Source organism: Ogataea angusta, assembly GCF_019207475.1.
Source record: "Ogataea angusta isolate 61-244 chromosome Unknown 61-244_NODE_8_length_553539_cov_90.782090, whole genome shotgun sequence".
Classification (NCBI taxonomy): domain Eukaryota; kingdom Fungi; phylum Ascomycota; class Pichiomycetes; order Pichiales; family Pichiaceae; genus Ogataea; species Ogataea angusta.
Window position 1 is genome coordinate 43,246 of NW_025065222.1, and position 15,979 is coordinate 59,224.

The 15,979-nt window shown below is 50.9% G+C and overlaps 10 protein-coding genes across 10 annotated transcripts; 4 read left to right on the forward strand and 6 right to left on the reverse strand.

Annotated features, from left to right (window-relative positions):
* Positions 1-201: 201 nt before the first annotated feature.
* On the forward strand, positions 202-2,112 carry KL928_003865 (uncharacterized protein; the record flags this gene model as incomplete). The annotated part of the gene is made up of 1 exon (XM_043204499.1): positions 202-2,112. One exon carries the CDS (start codon positions 202-204, stop codon positions 2,110-2,112), a length of 1,911 nt encoding a protein of 636 aa, XP_043058559.1.
* A 112-nt stretch (positions 2,113-2,224) lies between these two features.
* On the forward strand, positions 2,225-2,845 carry KL928_003866 (uncharacterized protein; the record flags this gene model as incomplete). Its single annotated transcript, XM_043204500.1, has 1 exon — positions 2,225-2,845. One exon carries the CDS (start codon positions 2,225-2,227, stop codon positions 2,843-2,845), a length of 621 nt encoding a protein of 206 aa, XP_043058560.1.
* Positions 2,846-2,861: 16 nt separating this feature from the next.
* KL928_003867 (uncharacterized protein) lies at positions 2,862-4,190 on the reverse strand (the record flags this gene model as incomplete). Its single annotated transcript, XM_043204501.1, has 1 exon — positions 2,862-4,190. The coding sequence occupies one exon, from the start codon at positions 4,188-4,190 to the stop codon at positions 2,862-2,864; it is 1,329 nt and encodes a 442-aa protein (XP_043058561.1).
* Positions 4,191-4,261: 71 nt separating this feature from the next.
* On the reverse strand, positions 4,262-6,094 carry KL928_003868 (uncharacterized protein; the record flags this gene model as incomplete). The annotated part of the gene is made up of 1 exon (XM_043204502.1): positions 4,262-6,094. The coding sequence occupies one exon, from the start codon at positions 6,092-6,094 to the stop codon at positions 4,262-4,264; it is 1,833 nt and encodes a 610-aa protein (XP_043058562.1).
* Positions 6,095-6,136: 42 nt separating this feature from the next.
* Positions 6,137-7,309, reverse strand: KL928_003869 (uncharacterized protein; the record flags this gene model as incomplete). Its single annotated transcript, XM_043204503.1, has 1 exon — positions 6,137-7,309. One exon carries the CDS (start codon positions 7,307-7,309, stop codon positions 6,137-6,139), a length of 1,173 nt encoding a protein of 390 aa, XP_043058563.1.
* Positions 7,310-7,332: 23 nt separating this feature from the next.
* Positions 7,333-8,355, reverse strand: KL928_003870 (uncharacterized protein; the record flags this gene model as incomplete). Its single annotated transcript, XM_043204505.1, has 1 exon — positions 7,333-8,355. One exon carries the CDS (start codon positions 8,353-8,355, stop codon positions 7,333-7,335), a length of 1,023 nt encoding a protein of 340 aa, XP_043058564.1.
* A 47-nt stretch (positions 8,356-8,402) lies between these two features.
* KL928_003871 (uncharacterized protein) lies at positions 8,403-9,395 on the forward strand (the record flags this gene model as incomplete). The annotated part of the gene is made up of 1 exon (XM_043204506.1): positions 8,403-9,395. The coding sequence occupies one exon, from the start codon at positions 8,403-8,405 to the stop codon at positions 9,393-9,395; it is 993 nt and encodes a 330-aa protein (XP_043058565.1).
* A 13-nt stretch (positions 9,396-9,408) lies between these two features.
* On the reverse strand, positions 9,409-13,539 carry KL928_003872 (uncharacterized protein; the record flags this gene model as incomplete). Its single annotated transcript, XM_043204507.1, has 1 exon — positions 9,409-13,539. One exon carries the CDS (start codon positions 13,537-13,539, stop codon positions 9,409-9,411), a length of 4,131 nt encoding a protein of 1,376 aa, XP_043058566.1.
* A 26-nt stretch (positions 13,540-13,565) lies between these two features.
* KL928_003873 (uncharacterized protein) lies at positions 13,566-15,408 on the forward strand (the record flags this gene model as incomplete). Its single annotated transcript, XM_043204508.1, has 2 exons — positions 13,566-13,609; positions 13,722-15,408. The coding sequence occupies 2 exons, from the start codon at positions 13,566-13,568 to the stop codon at positions 15,406-15,408; spliced, it is 1,731 nt and encodes a 576-aa protein (XP_043058567.1).
* Positions 15,409-15,440: 32 nt separating this feature from the next.
* KL928_003874 (uncharacterized protein) lies at positions 15,441-15,938 on the reverse strand (the record flags this gene model as incomplete). The annotated part of the gene is made up of 2 exons (XM_043204509.1): positions 15,441-15,836; positions 15,924-15,938. 2 exons carry the CDS (start codon positions 15,936-15,938, stop codon positions 15,441-15,443), a joined length of 411 nt encoding a protein of 136 aa, XP_043058568.1.
* Positions 15,939-15,979: the final 41 nt, after the last annotated feature.

Genomic DNA, 15,979 nt, shown 5'->3' on the forward strand with positions numbered 1-15,979 from the left:
ATCCAATTGAACATAGCTGTCATGACCTGCTGGGGTCCCACCCCGGTTGGCTACCGGCTGTAGACACCCCATATCCGAAGTTACAAATTCGCAAAATTCCATTGGCCCGTTTTTCTCCTCCGTAAGTTCTCCGAACGAGCTGATTATGTAAAAACCCCAAAGAAAAAAGTCCTCACGAAAAACTCACCTTGTTAATTTACCATGCTTTCCCTGAAATCACGCATCGCTGGACGCCGGTTGTTCTCGTCCTCGAGATCGACTGCTCAGGTGATCACTAAGTACAATAATCTCAATGGCAAAACGGCCTCCTCTGTCATGGCCAAGGAATATCACATCATCGATCACGAGTACGATGCCGTGGTGATTGGTGCCGGTGGTGCCGGTCTCCGTGCAGCCTTTGGTCTCGTCCAGGAAGGTTTCAAGGTGGCTTGTATCTCGAAGCTTTTCCCAACAAGATCGCACACCGTCGCTGCACAAGGTGGTATCAACGCTGCCCTAGGAAATATGCACCCCGACGAATGGAGATGGCACATGTACGACACGGTGAAAGGTTCTGATTGGCTGGGAGACCAGGACGCCATCCACTATATGACCAGAGAGGCTCCCGACTCGATCATCGAACTCGAACACTACGGTCTGCCATTTTCCAGAAACAAGGAGGGAAAGATCTACCAGAGAGCTTTTGGTGGTCAATCCAAGGAGTACGGTAAGGGAGGACAGGCTTACAGAACATGCGCCGTCGCAGACAGAACCGGACATGCACTGCTGCACACATTGTACGGTCAATCGCTCAGATACGACACGCACTACTTCATCGAGTTCTTTGCCATGGACCTGCTGATGCACGACGGAAGATGTGTGGGATGCATCGCTTACAACGAGGAGGACGGTACTTTGCACAGATTCAAGGCCAACAACACTGTCATTGCCACTGGTGGATACGGTAGAGCCTACTTCTCCTGTACCTCTGCCCACACCTGTACTGGTGATGGTTACGCCATGGTCAGCAGAGCTGGCCTGCCATTGGAGGATCTGGAGTTTGTGCAGTTCCACCCATCTGGTATCTACGGTTCTGGATGTCTGATCACCGAGGGTGCCAGAGGTGAGGGTGGATTCTTGGTGAACAGCGAGGGTGAGAGATTCATGGAAAGATACGCTCCAACCGCCAAGGATCTTGCTTCCAGAGACGTTGTTTCGAGAGCCATTACCATGGAGATCAACGCTGGAAGAGGTGTTGGTCCTCACAAGGACCACATGTTCCTCCAACTGTCCCACCTGCCTCCATCCGTGCTGAAGGAGAGACTCCCAGGTATTTCTGAGACTGCCCACATTTTCGCCGGTGTCGACGTCACCAAAGAGCCAATTCCTATTTTGCCTACTGTGCACTACAACATGGGTGGTATTCCAACCAAGTACACTGGAGAGGTCCTGACCCAGAACGAGAAGGGTGAGGACGTTGTCGTTCCAGGTCTGTTCGCATGTGGTGAGGCTGCCTGTGCCTCTGTGCATGGAGCCAACCGTTTGGGAGCCAACTCCTTGTTGGACCTGGTCGTCTTCGGAAGAGCCGTTTCGCACACTATCAGAGATAAGTTCAGCCCTGGGGCGCCATTGCCAGAACTACCAAACGACATTGGCCACGAGTCCGTTGCCAACCTCGATAGGCTGAGAAATGCTGACGGAGATGTCACCACTGCCGAATTGAGACTCGAAATGCAAAAGAGCATGCAAAAGCACGTTGCCGTGTTCAGAGAGCAAAAGACTCTGGACGAGGGTGTGGAACAAATGAGCAAGATCGATGCCAAGTTTGACAGAATCAAAACCACCGACAGATCGATGATCTGGAACTCAGATCTGGTCGAGACTTTGGAATTGCAAAATCTGCTTACCTGTGCCAGACAGACTGCCACTGCAGCTGCCGCAAGAAAGGAGAGTAGAGGTGCCCACGCCAGAGATGATTACCCAGAGAGAGACGACGAGAACTGGCGTAAACACACTCTTTCGTGGCAGGATGGCCATGGAAAGGACGTTAAGCTTGGATACAGAGCTGTCATTGCTACAACTCTTAATGAAGCTGAATGTAAACCAGTTCCTCCTGCGAAGAGAGTTTACTAGGTATTTATTATAAAGAATATGTGAATCCAAAAAATATTCATGCAAACTACTTTTGCTTAAATAATCCATCACCTAGAAAAAAAAAGATCGAAAATTTATATTGATTGTTTGAATGTTCCAACTCTCTGTGATTTCTGATCTCATCCGAATATCGCCTCATTTGTTCCATCTTCCAACCGAGGAGGCAGTACAGAATGAGCTGAACATCAAATACGCTAACAAAGTGATCCACAAGCTGGGATTGGTGGTTGCAGTTTGGGATCTTCTGCAAGTGGATGACGGTCTACTCAAACCGGGAGACGGCGCAGTGTTCATCCACGTGCGATTTCGCGTTGTTGTCTTCAAGCCAGTGGTGGGAGAAGTCCTCACCGGATGGATTGAGAGCTGCAGCGACGAGGGAATAAAGGTCAATATGAATTTCTTTAACGACATTTTCATTCCGAAAAATTACATGTTTGAAGGCTCGTACTATTCCGCCGACGATAACGCATGGATCTGGCAAATGGACGAGGAGACAAAGCTGTATCTAGACATCAACGAAAAAATCAATTTCCGCATTGAAAAAGAGGTTTTCAATGACGTGCGACCAAAGGGACCAGACAACTCGCTCACTTCTATAACCGCAGATGACCAAACCAACGGAGCCGACACCGAAGACCGCAAAGTGCCGCCTTACGCGCTCATAGCCAGCTGCCAGACCGATGGCATGGGTTGTGTCAGCTGGTGGGAGTGATGGATATTCTTCACGATTAATTGTATTGCATGTATCTCGACGTCGAACTGAACTTCATGTTTCCCTTAATCACCTTCTCAACAGCTTGTAGGAAATCTTTCTCAGTGGCAACCTTTCTTCTGGAACGAATTGCGAACATACCAGCCTCTGTACACACCGACCGCAGCTCAGCTCCGGTGGCGTTTGGACAGAGTCTAGAAATCAACTCCCAACGGATGTCACGCTCACAGGACATCGATTTGGAGTGGATACGGAAAATATTGGCACGGCCTTCAAGGTCAGGCAGCGAGAATTCGACCTTTCTATCAATTCTTCCTGGTCTCAACAATGCAGGATCCAATGTGTTCGGTCTATTCGTGGCAAACATCACCTTGATGTTTCCTCTAGGGTCAAATCCATCTAGCTGTGTAATCAACTCTAACATGGTTCTTTGGACTTCGTTATCTCCACCGGCACCATCGTCAAATCTGGCTCCCCCAATGGCATCAACCTCATCGAAAAAGATGATGCATGCTTTCTTTGTTCTGGCCATTTCAAACAATTCTCTCACCATTCTTGCACCTTCACCAACATACTTCTGAACGAGTTCGGATCCAATAACTCTGATGAACGTGGCATCTGTTCTGTTCGCCACGGCACGAGCACACAAGGTCTTTCCCGTTCCTGGCGGGCCGTAGAGCAAAATACCTTTTGGAGGGTCAATTCCCAACTTGACGAACCGCTCAGGAGACAACAATGGAAGCTCCACAACTTCTCTGAGCTTTTCGATTTGTTCTTTGCAGCCTCCGACGTCGCTGTACGTCACGTCCGGCTTCTCTTCCACTGTCATCATCGTCACGCTAGGGTCAATTCTAGGAGGAAGTGGCAGTTGAATCTCGTACTTTGTTCTATCCACACCGACTCTCATTCCTTCCTCGATGTCTGTTGGTGAGACTCTTTCACCAAGACCAACCACGAATTTGGCAATCTGTTTGATGTTTATCACGTATTTGGTCTTTCCGTCGGCCTCCTCCTCTGCGGAAGGCTCGATCATCTTTGTACACCTTGCAACTTGCAACGGCTGTTCTTCGCTCATTCTTTTGCGGTCAGCGGCCACATCCCATAGGTTGGGGCTGGCGAGCCCAGTGTCAGACTCCTCGACGCCGATTTTCTCCTTGATGCGTGTCTCCAACTCCTTGAGGTCCTTTTCAATCTCACGGATCGACTGACTGTATGGGGCGGCACCGTAAGTCTTCAGCACCTGGATATCGCCTTCACTCAATGGAGTGATTTTCTCCTCTTTCTTCTCTTCCTCGGGATCGTCCACGGGCTTTTTGTACTTTTCCCAGTCTTCTTTGGCGGCCATGCTTGGTTTAAACTTGTTAGTTTTTTGCCATCGAAGTTAATTATTTATTTTTTTCTAAACACCTTTACACCTCAAAACACCTTGAGCAGCAGCTGTGCTCCCTTGTTGGTGTCGTCCTGTTTCTTGATCAGCTTGTCCATCTTCTTCAGTTTCTTTGGAAACGAGTGTTTCTTGACATCCTTCAGACATTCGAACAGAGCAACAAGAACAAAACAGCCCTGATTGTCGTCGATCCATGCTTTGAGAACGTCTTCATTTTCTCCGTTCTCAAACACTCTCTCGACAAAGCCGGATGCAAACTCCTTACCAATGCCAATGCCATCCACCACGTCAACTTTTTTCTCCTTGTTGTTCCATTTTCCGCCCTGAATTAGCGTCTTGACCAGTCTAGGAGTGAATGGTTTGTTCAATAGATGCTCTTCTCCAAGCTCCTCCTTCATCTCGCTGACTATTATGTCCAGAGCTTGCTGTCTATATTCCTGTGCCTCCTCAGGGAACTCGTTGTTCAGAATAAGCTCCAGAACAAATTGAGAACCCAGATTCTCGTGCAAGATGACCGGCTTGTGCAAAAATGTCTCGTAGAAAATAGGAAGGAAGTTCTTCAGCAATTCTTTGCGACGTTGGTCCTGCGGCTTCTTGGAGGTCTCGGCAGCCATTTCTGTGAACTTTTCAACGTCTTTCAGGACCAGCGGCGAGAAATAAGAACGGTCCAGTCCGTTGAGCAAATACACAAACGGTCTTCTCGAAAACTTGCCAACCATGATTTTGTCGAAGCTGTCTTTCAAAGCGCCCGAAAACGTTCTGTTGACGAGAACGGTGTCGTCAACGGTCATGAAAATGATCTGCAACACAAACTGACCGTGCTCGTTGGTGGCTAATGCCTCTGCATGGCTTTTCAAACCTTTCAAAATGGCCTTTCTCTCCTTAGCATTGGCCTTCGCAACCAGCGTACAAGCCACCTCGCAACCTTCGGGAGTGTGCACCAGTTCGGCCACCTGATCCTGTAACAGCTCAATAAACGCGCGCACTTCGTCGTTTTCGAAAATCTGCACATACTCGCGCATGACAGCATGGAGAATCTGGAAACCGGTGGATCCTTTCTCCACAGAGCCACGGATGGTGGTGATGAGATTGTTGGCGATCAGGGCTCTTTTCTCGGCTGACTCAGCACAAACCTCCTTGATCGTACGCGTGTCATTAGGGTCACGGAATACAGCATACTCTGAACCCCAAAACTCCCGGATCATTTGAGACTTCTGTTTCGCGGTAGCATATAGCACATACAGGTCCTCCACGACGTACGCACCTTCTCTATGACGAATTAATTTGCGGAGCTTTCCGTGGAGCTCGGACAGAATAAGCTCTCTTGAATCTTTGGAGCCATAATGCAGCAGCTTGATCAACAGATACTTTCCGTAAGCTGAGGTAGCAAGATTGTAGAAGTTGCCTTTGAGAGCTCTCGTAATGATCTCCCGACGCTCTTTGGAACAGTACTTCACAAGCGTCTGGACCACACGTGAGGCATCGTGCTTTAGAACAAGATCGCCAATCACATCTTTGGACAGCTCCCACGTCTCGTCACAGAGCTTGTCTCTGATCTCCTTTGGCATTGGAGGATTTTTCACCCTCAATTTCTCCCAAAGACGCTTGATGTTCTCCACTTGAGTACCAGACTTACGTTTGAGTTTCCTCTCAGAGAGAAGCTTCTTCTGTTCCTGCCTGGATGGTCTATTATCATCACCGTTTTCTTTATTGCTGGTGGATTCACTTTGTTCGTCGTTGTGTTCGTCGTTGGAATCAAGCTCGTCCAGCTGATCTTCAGATTCATCCTCAGAATGTTCTGGATCGATCTTGGCTTTCTTGGCCTTGACAACTGTTTCCTCTGCAACTCTTTTCTTCACCATGCGGAATTAGATTTATTTTTCAGATTAAAATTTTTTTATTTCCTACGGCTGTGCAAGGAATTTTTCAATAAATTGCACAGTCTGGGGATTAGTATATTCTTGCACCTCTTTTGCAGAGGCGTCTGCGGTCACTGAAAACTGGCTGTTGATCTGCAGCAGCTCACGGTATCTGTTGGTCTCAAGATCCTCCAAAAGTATGCGTTGACGATCACACTCTCTATGCAATGTAGTGATGAGCTCCTCCGGGAGATCCAATCCAGCTGATTCTATGTCTTTTCGGTAAAGTTCAACAGTTCTTAGTATGCTAATGTATTCGGGATCGTAGAAAAAATCCAGTCCCGCAAGCTTGGTTGGTACATCGAGCTGGGCTAGACGGAAAACCTCCATGAACTTGCGTCGCGGTAAACATTTGTCCAGGGCAAGGAACCTGGTTGGAAGATCAGCCGTCTCCTCAGATGCATCGTTGAGCTCAAGCTCAATCTCCTCCTTGTTTATTTTCTCGTTTTCCTGGCTGGGTTTCCAGGAAACAGTGGCCTCAAATTTAACATGCATATGGGCGCTGAACCAGTGACTAGGTCGCAAATGACGGAGCAGAGCCATCAAAGGAGGCGATCCCAGCTGGTGTTTTTCCATGTCGCTTTTGAAGAATGGTTTGCATCGCAAAAGCTGATCTTTTCTGCCGTACTCGTATATTCCTTCAGGCCAGTCGTGCGACACCATGATTGTTTCGTTTGAGGGTTGTAGGAGCTTGAGTGCCGTCACCTCGGTATTTCTATAATGGTACACGGATCTAATGGTAGATCTATCGTAAGGAAGTGTTTCTTTGCGCGGTTTAAGGAAATTCGTCTCGTTGTAAATTCCTGATATTCCTGCTATTCTCAGGCCTTTATACCATATCACTCCATATCGTCCCAAATAATATATGTTTGGGGCCACGAAACCACCATAGCGCAATTCGCTGAGATAGTTTGAGGCCTCGTGGTTGCCCCCCACAAAAATGGTCATCACAGGCGCGATTCGGCGACCAGTGTAGTAATCTTGAAAATCGCCCATTTGTCGATATTTCTGGGGAACAGCCAGACACTCCAGGTCTGCGCGGTTCCGTATACTCTGAAAATCTCCACAGATTATCAGAAGGTCGACCGGCTTTGGCAGGGACCTATAAATTGCATTCAGCTGCCCGTGACAGCACCCTTCAACGGCCACGGTGAGCATATATTTATTTATATTAAATAAAATTATTTTTTCTTGCCAAAAAATGACATTAGCGAAACCTGCTTCTTGGTGTCTCCCTTGTCCGTGTTTTTCGAAATGGTGTGTCCTTTCTTTGCAGGCGGGTGCGTGGCAGACCGTTTCGCTGGCTGTTGTTTGGTGGTCACCAAATATCCGTCCTCATCGTAGACTGGTTCTGACGGAGCAGCGTTCTCCTCAGCGTTCTCTGTAACCGGTTCTGATCTCTCTTTATCAGCTGATTTGTCCGCCTTTTTCGCCGGTTTCGGCTGCTCCTCAGATTCTATCTCTGCAAAGTTGTCAATGTCCACGGGCTCGTCGTTTGGTTCCTCATCAGAGAATGCCATATCGTCGTCGCTGTTTTCGAACAGCTTAGTGAGCTTCGACTTGACTTCATTCTTGGTCTTCTTCTTCGGCGGCTCTGTGGACTGTTTCGGTTCGCCCAGAGTCCGTTTCGCTTCCCGCTTTGTCTCCGGAGCCTTCTTTCTCGAGGTATAGAGCGAGCTCAACCTGCTGGTGCTGATATCCTTGGCCGCTGGTTTGGCTTCCTGCGGCTTGGCTTCCGTCTTCAGAGGTTCACTCATGGCATTGCGCTCTGCAGGGCGGGCTGCTGCCTCGCGTTCCTGCTTCTTTGCAATTTTCTGTGCTGTGCGTGTCTGGATCACGCCCCATTTAGCGCAATTCTCTGGCGTATACTCTTTATCTATTGTTGTATTGATTGCAACCACGGTGTCCAGCGCGACTTTTCCCATATTGAGACTGTAAATCGAGACAGAGTCTATCTTTTCAAGCTCTGCTTTGCCAATTTCGATGTCCTGCTCAGAAACAACCTTGACATAGCGCGAGTTTCCAGCACGGCCCGTCACCGTGTAGTAGCTGCTCAAGTCTGGCTTTTCGTGTTTGAACTGATCATAGAACTCCTGAAGTACCTGTTTGGCCTTGCTCGACGATAAATCCTTCCATCGTGCTAGATACTTGTAGGTTATAGGTTTTTTTTCCAAAAACAAATGTGTGTTGATCTCATCGAACATGGCGCACGCGTGTGGAAAAAATACAAAAATTATTTCACTTATTTCTCATGGTTGAACTAGACTGGAACAATATTCCCAAGGATCTTTGTCCGGTCTGCAAGACCGACAAGTATCTCTCGCCCACACTACAGTTCAAAATCAATCCCGAATGCTATCACAAGATATGCGACTCGTGCGTGGACCGGATATTCTCGCTTGGGCCGTCGCCATGCCCATACCCCAACTGTGGCAAAATCCTGCGAAAAAACAGGTTCAAGACACAGATCTTTGACGACGTCGAAGTTGAGCGCGAATGCGATGTGCGGAAGAGAGTGGTGGCGGTGTACAATAAGACACAGGAGGATTTTAAAACGCTGGACGAGTATAATGCGTACCTCGAGGAGATAGAAGAATACGTCTACAAGCTGGTCAACAAGATCGACGTTGAGCAGACGGAACAGAAACTGAAGGAGTACCAGCAGGCGCACAAAGATGACATTGAAATGAGCAACAACCAGCGCGATCAGGAATACGAGAAATTCCTCAAGCTCCAGAACTTGGAGAAACGGTACAAAGCAGAGAAAAATAAAATCAATAGAGAGATCATTAAGGAGGAGCAGAACCTTAAGAATCTGGGCAAGCTGGAGGTTATTAACCAGCTCCAGACGGCGTCGGGCGAGAAGGATGCCGACAAGATCATTGCCAACGTGCGCGACTCGATGATCAGTAAAACCAGTAATTACAAGGAGCAGCTTGAGGAGCTGGAAAAAAATTACCAGGAGCAGCGAGAAAAAATCATCAGCGGTCTAGACGAGATCAAAGAGGAGGAGAAGCCCAAGGTGCCCTTCACGCCCTTCAACGGCGACCGTGTGGTATCTCCTCCGTATGAGTATGGAGACTACAAGGACCCGTTCCTGCTTAAAATCGTGGACGATGTACAGTACAAGGCTGGGGGGTACAAGATCGACTTCTACTTCCACAAGTCGCTTAATGACGCTTTTACCGGGCTCCATTGCATAATAGAAGAGGAGAAGGAGACGGTGGATCAGGTTATGGGGTAAATAGTTCTATTAATTAGTTCGCACTGGTTCTAGCTCCGGAACCAGACTTAATCAGCTCCAGGGTCTCCTTGGAGATGTCCACCTCTGGAAGAGCGATCTCGCCCTTGTGTGGAGGTGGCAGGAATCCGATCTTGACCAGATAGCTCACGTACTTGGCCAACACGTCCATCGTGACACCGGCACCGGCAGACCGGTCCTCGCCAGTAATTTTAGCGTCGGCAACTAGGCTCTCCACAGCGTTCTTGTCACACAGTTCTGGGGCCTTGGTGTCCTGAGGCAAGTTGTCCAGGACAAAGTGCAGCAGCGGATACAGAGCGTTGTCCTTTCCCTCGTCGACCACGTACCGTTCCAGCGACTTGGTCCATTGCAAGTAGTCGGCCCGCCTGACGTCGTAGCCAAACTTCTGCAAAGCTCCCAGCATCTCGTTGAACCTGATACGCGGATGCCCGGTCACGTGAACAACAGGAAGCGTAGCAGCCGCTGGCGGGTGCAAGGCAGCAGCCACGACAACGCGCGCAACGTGGTCCACAGGAACGGTGTTGACGTTGTTGGAGATATCTGGGTACTCGCCGACCTCGACACAACCCTTGAGCATTCTCAGCAGGAAGTCGTCCGTGTTGGCAGCACCGGTCTGGGAGAACCCTTGAACATAGCCTGGTCTGATGACCGCGCCTCTGAGTCCCTTCTCGCCGGCCTTTCTGATGATATATTCTGCGGCCCATTTGGACTGGCCGTATCCCGTGCCGAGTCCCTTGGCTGCTCCCATCAGGTCGTCGTCCTCTGGGATGCCGCTTTTTCCTTCGTCCACCAGTTTGTCCGAAAGAGAGACGTAGTGAGGCACGTCGATCGTGGACGTCGACGACACAAACGTGAACACCTTTGGTTTGCCCTCTGCACAAAGGTCCATCACGTTCAGCGTGGAAACGACATTGGCGTCGCGGAGCTTGGAGTATGGGTACACCCAGTGGACGAGAGCTCCATTGTGGATTATCACGTCAACGTCGGACACAAGCCGCTTCCACTGCTCCTCGTTGCCGAAGTGAGGTTTGTCGAGGTTGCCCAGAACCACCTTGACGTTCTGTGTCCACTTGTCGTTCCAGATGCCATAGGTCTTTCCGGCTTTGACGAGTCTTTGCATAGCAGCCGTCTCGTTTTGGGCACGCACGTGAGCCCAGACCGTGATATTGAGGTTTCTGCTGAGCAGGTCGCGCAGAATGAACGATCCCAGGAAACCTGTGCATCCGGTCACGAAAACGTTCAAAGGCTGCGAGAAGTTGAGAGCGTTTCTGGTAGGATAGCTCTTGAGGCTTTGGGACAATGTCTTTGCGTCTTCGAAGTAGTCGACAGTCTCGTCCTTGGCCTCTGGAACGGCATTGTTCTTGCCATCAGCCAGCTCGAAACCGTCGTCCTTCTTCAGACTATCGATTTCCGCAGCGAACGCAGCCAGTGTTGGATGTTTGAAAATGGCTCCGAGCGGGATATCGACGGCAAGCTGTTTTCTCAGCTCAAAAATCATCCGCGTGGCCAGAATCGAGTGGCCGCCCAGATCGAAGAACGAGTCGTCCGGCTGGACGGTAGCAGGCTTGTTTGGCAGCACCGAGAGCCACACATCTCTGATTTTGGCCTCTGTCTCGGTAAACTCGACGTCGGCTACATCTTTTGACGACAGCCGAGCAACAGCGGCCAGCTGTGCTGTGTCGGGGAACGGCAGCTTAGGCTTGTCGACCTTGCCGTTAGGATTCAGCGGCAGCTTGGCCATTGGCACCACCAGCGACGGAATGGCATAATTGGCGAGTCTCTTCTTCAAGTGTGCCTTCAAATCCTTAATCAGCTCGCGGTAGACTATCAGACCCTTGACAATCGGATCGTCCAGGTCGTCCACGTCCTGCGACGCGCTCTTGAACTTCTCGAGCTCCGGCGACGTTCTAGGAACAATGTACGACACCAGCGTCGGCTCCTCGTTTTTGTCTCTTCTGACAAGAGTCACGTTCTGTCTCACCAGCGGATGCTGCGAAATATGCGTGTCGATCTCGCCCAGCTCGATTCTGAAACCTCTGATCTTCACCTGATCGTCAGCACGGCCACAACATTCGCAGTTCCCGTCCGGCAGATATCTTCCCAGATCGCCTGTCCGATACAGTCTGTCTCTAGGGCCAAACCAGACCTCTCTCCAAGGCTCGCCCCGGTCGAGCTCCTTGTCCCTGGCAATGAACTTGTCTGGCGAAGTGTACCAGTTGGTGACAAACTTCTGTTTGTTGAGCTCGTCGTTGTTCCTGTAGCCTTCGGCCAGACCAGCAGCACGGACGTATATCTCGCCAACCTCACCGACACCACAGGTCTGTGTTCTGTCGTTTCTGTTCACCACCAGCAGCTGCACGTTCAACATACCCTTGCCGGCAGGCATGACGTCCTTCTGGTTGGCCAGAAACAACGAGTCCTGCTCCCGGGACGGAACCTCAAAGTACGACACCGCACGCTGTGTCTCGGTGGTGCCGTACATGTTGACAATGGCACAGTTTCGGGCCAGCGTCTGCAGCCGCAGACAGTCGCGCTTGGTGAGAATGTCGCCGACAAAGAACGCGTGGTGCAAAGTAGGGAACTCGGCAACCGCCTGCGCAGTCAGCAGCTGGCCCATGGCTGGTGTGAGGTGTGTCACGGTAGCACCGTGTTTGGCCATCCACTCGGCCAGCTTTCCTGGCGTTCCGATGTCGTCTGCCGTCGGCACGAGCAGCGTGGCGCCCAGAAACAGTGGCGTGAACATGTCTCTCTGGATCGGGTCGTGCGCAATGCCCGAGAGCATTGTGAACTTGTCCTTTTCGCTAAGATGGAAAGTTTCAGCCATCCACGGGAAATAGTATGCCAGCGAGAAGTGTCTTCCCAGAACACCCTTTGGGATGCCTTCGGACCCAGAGGTGAACGAGAGCGTAGGGTTTGAGTCTGGCCCGACAACGACGCCCGTTCTTTGGGATTTGTACTGTTGGTAGTCCCTGAGGACGTCTGGCTGGCCACCAATGACTATTCCGTCGTCGAGGATCTCCAGAGCCGGAATACGGGTCACGACCTTGAGCTCCTTCTCGATGTAGTCCTCGACAAGCTGCGAAATCTCGCCCGCTTTCTTGATTCCTATAATACCCTGAGGATTGGCGACCTGCAAATAGATTGTCTGTCTGGCTGGCGGATAGGCAGGGTCTATCACGGAGAAAGTGGCTCCCGCCTTGAGCACGCCCATGACGGCGACCATCAGGTCGACGCCTCTGTACGCGTAGATCATCACGACGTCGCCCCTCTTGATGCCTGTTTTCACCAAGTAGTGCCCGACAACATTGGAGGCCTCGTTGATCTGTCTGTACGTGAACACACGGTCTTTGGCTCCAGGCTGCAAAAACGACGCCGTCTCCACCACACACGTTCTGTCCGGATGTCTGTCGGCGTTGTCACTGAAAATGTCCTGGATGGCTCCTCTGTAATTGCTCCAGTCGAGATCGACGGTTGGGTCTGGAAGCACCGGCTTCTGCGACTCTGTGACCAGACTGACCTTCGAGATGGCCGTTTCCGGGTGCGCAGACACGCTCTGCAAAAACTGGTTGAACTGGTCGCCCATGATTTCAATTCTGCGCTGCGAGTACAGAAGAGAGTTGTAGTAGAAGCTCAGAGAGAGCTCTTCCTTGGAGCTGTGCAGAAACACGGCAATGTCTCTCACAGAGCCCGGAACTGAAGTCGAGAGCTGTTCGTTGTCGTGAGCGTGCTGGAAAGAGAGAGTGAACAGCGCCGGAGGAGAGTCTAGGCCTTTGGATTTTTGAAAGTAAGCAGCGATGTCTTCGAGCGGCACAAGATTCTTAGTGCCGATATCGTAGGTCTCTGCGACCTGGCGCGAAAACTCCTTGAACGAGACGGCCGGATCAATAGAGAGTCTGACAATAAAGGCCTCGCCGTTGGGCGTGTTTGTGGCCACGACGATGTCGTCGTCGCCGGTGAGTCTGTACACCAAAACCATCCAAGTAGCCAGGAGCTCCTGGAACGAGGCGGCGGTGTTCACGGGCACAGACAGTCTGGACTCCACGATCTTGCCGGAGGTGGGTCTATTGAAGTCCAGCGGCACAACATTGAGCGTTGGGGTGTCGAGCTTGGTTGTCCAGTAGTCCATGACTGTTTGAATGAAAAAAAAACCGGATGAATTTTAATGCACAAATTCGCTCTGCCACAGGAAAACGCGGGTGGAAAAACACATCCAAAAAGAATTACCAGCCAACATCGGTGAATAATTGTCATGTCGCAGCGGAAATTGCAACAGTAAGTAGCTGGCACCGCGCTGGACTAACCAATTAGAGAGATAGACAGAGTTTTCAAGAAGGTGAAGGAAGGGCTCGAGGAGTTCGACTTCATCTACGACAAGCTCCAGAGTTGCGACCAGCAGTCGCAGAAGGAGAAGTTGGAGAACGATCTGAAGAAGGAGATCAAGAAACTTCAGCGACACAGAGAGCAGATCAAGACTTGGATGTCTGGAAACGAGGTGAAAGACAAAAAACAGCTGATAGAGCACCGCCGGCTCATAGAACACGAGATGGAGAGGTTCAAGGAGGTGGAGAAAATCATGAAGACCAAGGCGTTTTCGAACGAGGCTCTCGCGTCCACAGACGTCACGCTGGACCCAAGACAGCGCGAGAAGCTGGAGTGTGCAGAGTTCATCCAGTCGATGATCGAGGAGCTCGACCGCCAGGATGAGAGCATCGAGGCCCAGATCGACCAGATCACGAGCTCGCTCAAGAAGAAAAAGTCCGACGCCTCCAAGCAGACACAGATCGACGCGCTCAGCGAGCAGCTCGAGCGCCACAAGTGGCACGTGGGGAAACTGGAGACGATTCTGCGGCTGCTCGAGAACGACAACCTCGAGGTCGACCAGATCAACGACATCAAAGAGGACATCGAATATTACGTGCAGTCGAACCAGGACAGCTCTTTTGTTGAGGACGACACGTTCTACGACGAGCTCGGACTTGACGAGCTGGAAGAAGGGTTTCGTGTTGTTCAGGCCGCACACGATGACGAAGACGAAGAAGAGCGCGACGACAAGGAGTCCAAATCCACCACCAGAAAGTCCAGCACCAGCACACAGAGCATTCTCCCAGCAACCTCCTCAACGAGCCAGGGCCCTGCCTCCGACCATTTGCACCATGTTCCCCCTTCCGCTGCCACCGCAGCGCCGTCTAGTCGCATAGCGTCTGCCAGCCACCAGCTACCACTGCTGTCCCAAAACAGCCAGACCAGCTCTCCTCTTTTGCGGGCTGCGAACCTGACGCCTGCGGCGTCCAGCTCGACGACGCCAAAGCTAAAATACGCCTCTGTGGTGAGCACAGGACTGCCGGCTGCAGACAAAGGCCGCGCTTCTCCATCGGTCTCCACGGGACTTCCGCGTCCTGCAGACAGCACCAGAGAAAGCACTGCTTCTCCACAGCAGTTCTCCTTCCTCGACGAATCCAACTACACGCATCTGCCTGAAGGAATAAGAGACTACGTGAGCTGTCTGGAGGCAGCTAAGACGCGCCACGAAAGTGCCGAGAAACGCAGTCTGGAAACCATCTTCCCGCAGCTGGAGTCGTCGCTGCTCAATTGTCCCGACTCGTATGACTCCGACAAACCTCGCAACTACCAGCCAACCAACCAGTTCACCACCCAGACATGTTTTCCACAGGAGCCGGCCGTCGAGATCACGGGCTCGACCAAGCTCTTGCAGAAGCTCAAGATCGATACTCTGGCCTACTGCTTCTACTACCACAACATCAGATACAAGTCTCCGTTCACAACAATCAACAACCTCAACAGCTCAGGCGACGACTATCTCCAGTACATTGCTGCCAACGAGTTCATCCGTCGCGGCTGGAAATATCACAAAGAACTGAAGACATGGTTCCTCGAAGACGGCGACGAGTGGAAAATATTCGACTATAAGGATTCCTGGTCGGTGAAAAGCCAGCCCGGGTTCGTCTTCGACCCCCAGCAGGAGCAGACTCTGTAATATACCAGATGTACCATTATTCTATAAGTCTATTAAGAGCATTCTCTTTTGAGAAAAACCTCACTGAAATGTTTACACTGTCTATAGCACTCCTCAAAGCCGTCGCGGCCGCCGTAATACGGATCGTCCACGATTTTTTCGAGTTTGGGGTCCTCCTTCCAGTCGCCGAAAAGACACACCTTGGCCTTGCTGCCCGAAGGACGCTTGTGCTCCAGAGAACGAAGGTTGTAGTTGTCCATACAAAGAATGTAGTCGAACTCGTTGAAATGCTGCGCTTTAATCTGCTGGGCACGGTGGTCGATCGGAACGTTGTGCGCTTGACACGTAGCCACGGTTCTCTGGTCCGGAGTTTCTCCGAGATGATAAGAGTGTGTGCCAAAGGAGTCCACTTTGGTGATGTCCGAGCTGAGCCCTTTCTGCTCTGCGAGCTGCGAAAAAACAGCCTCCGCCATAGGCGAGCGACATCTGCCTGTTAGTCGGCCAAGAAAGCGTACTTACATGTTTCCTGTGCACACGAAGGCCACCTTCATGTAAAGTTAATTTAGTTAAAATTACCAGTCGATCGACGCGT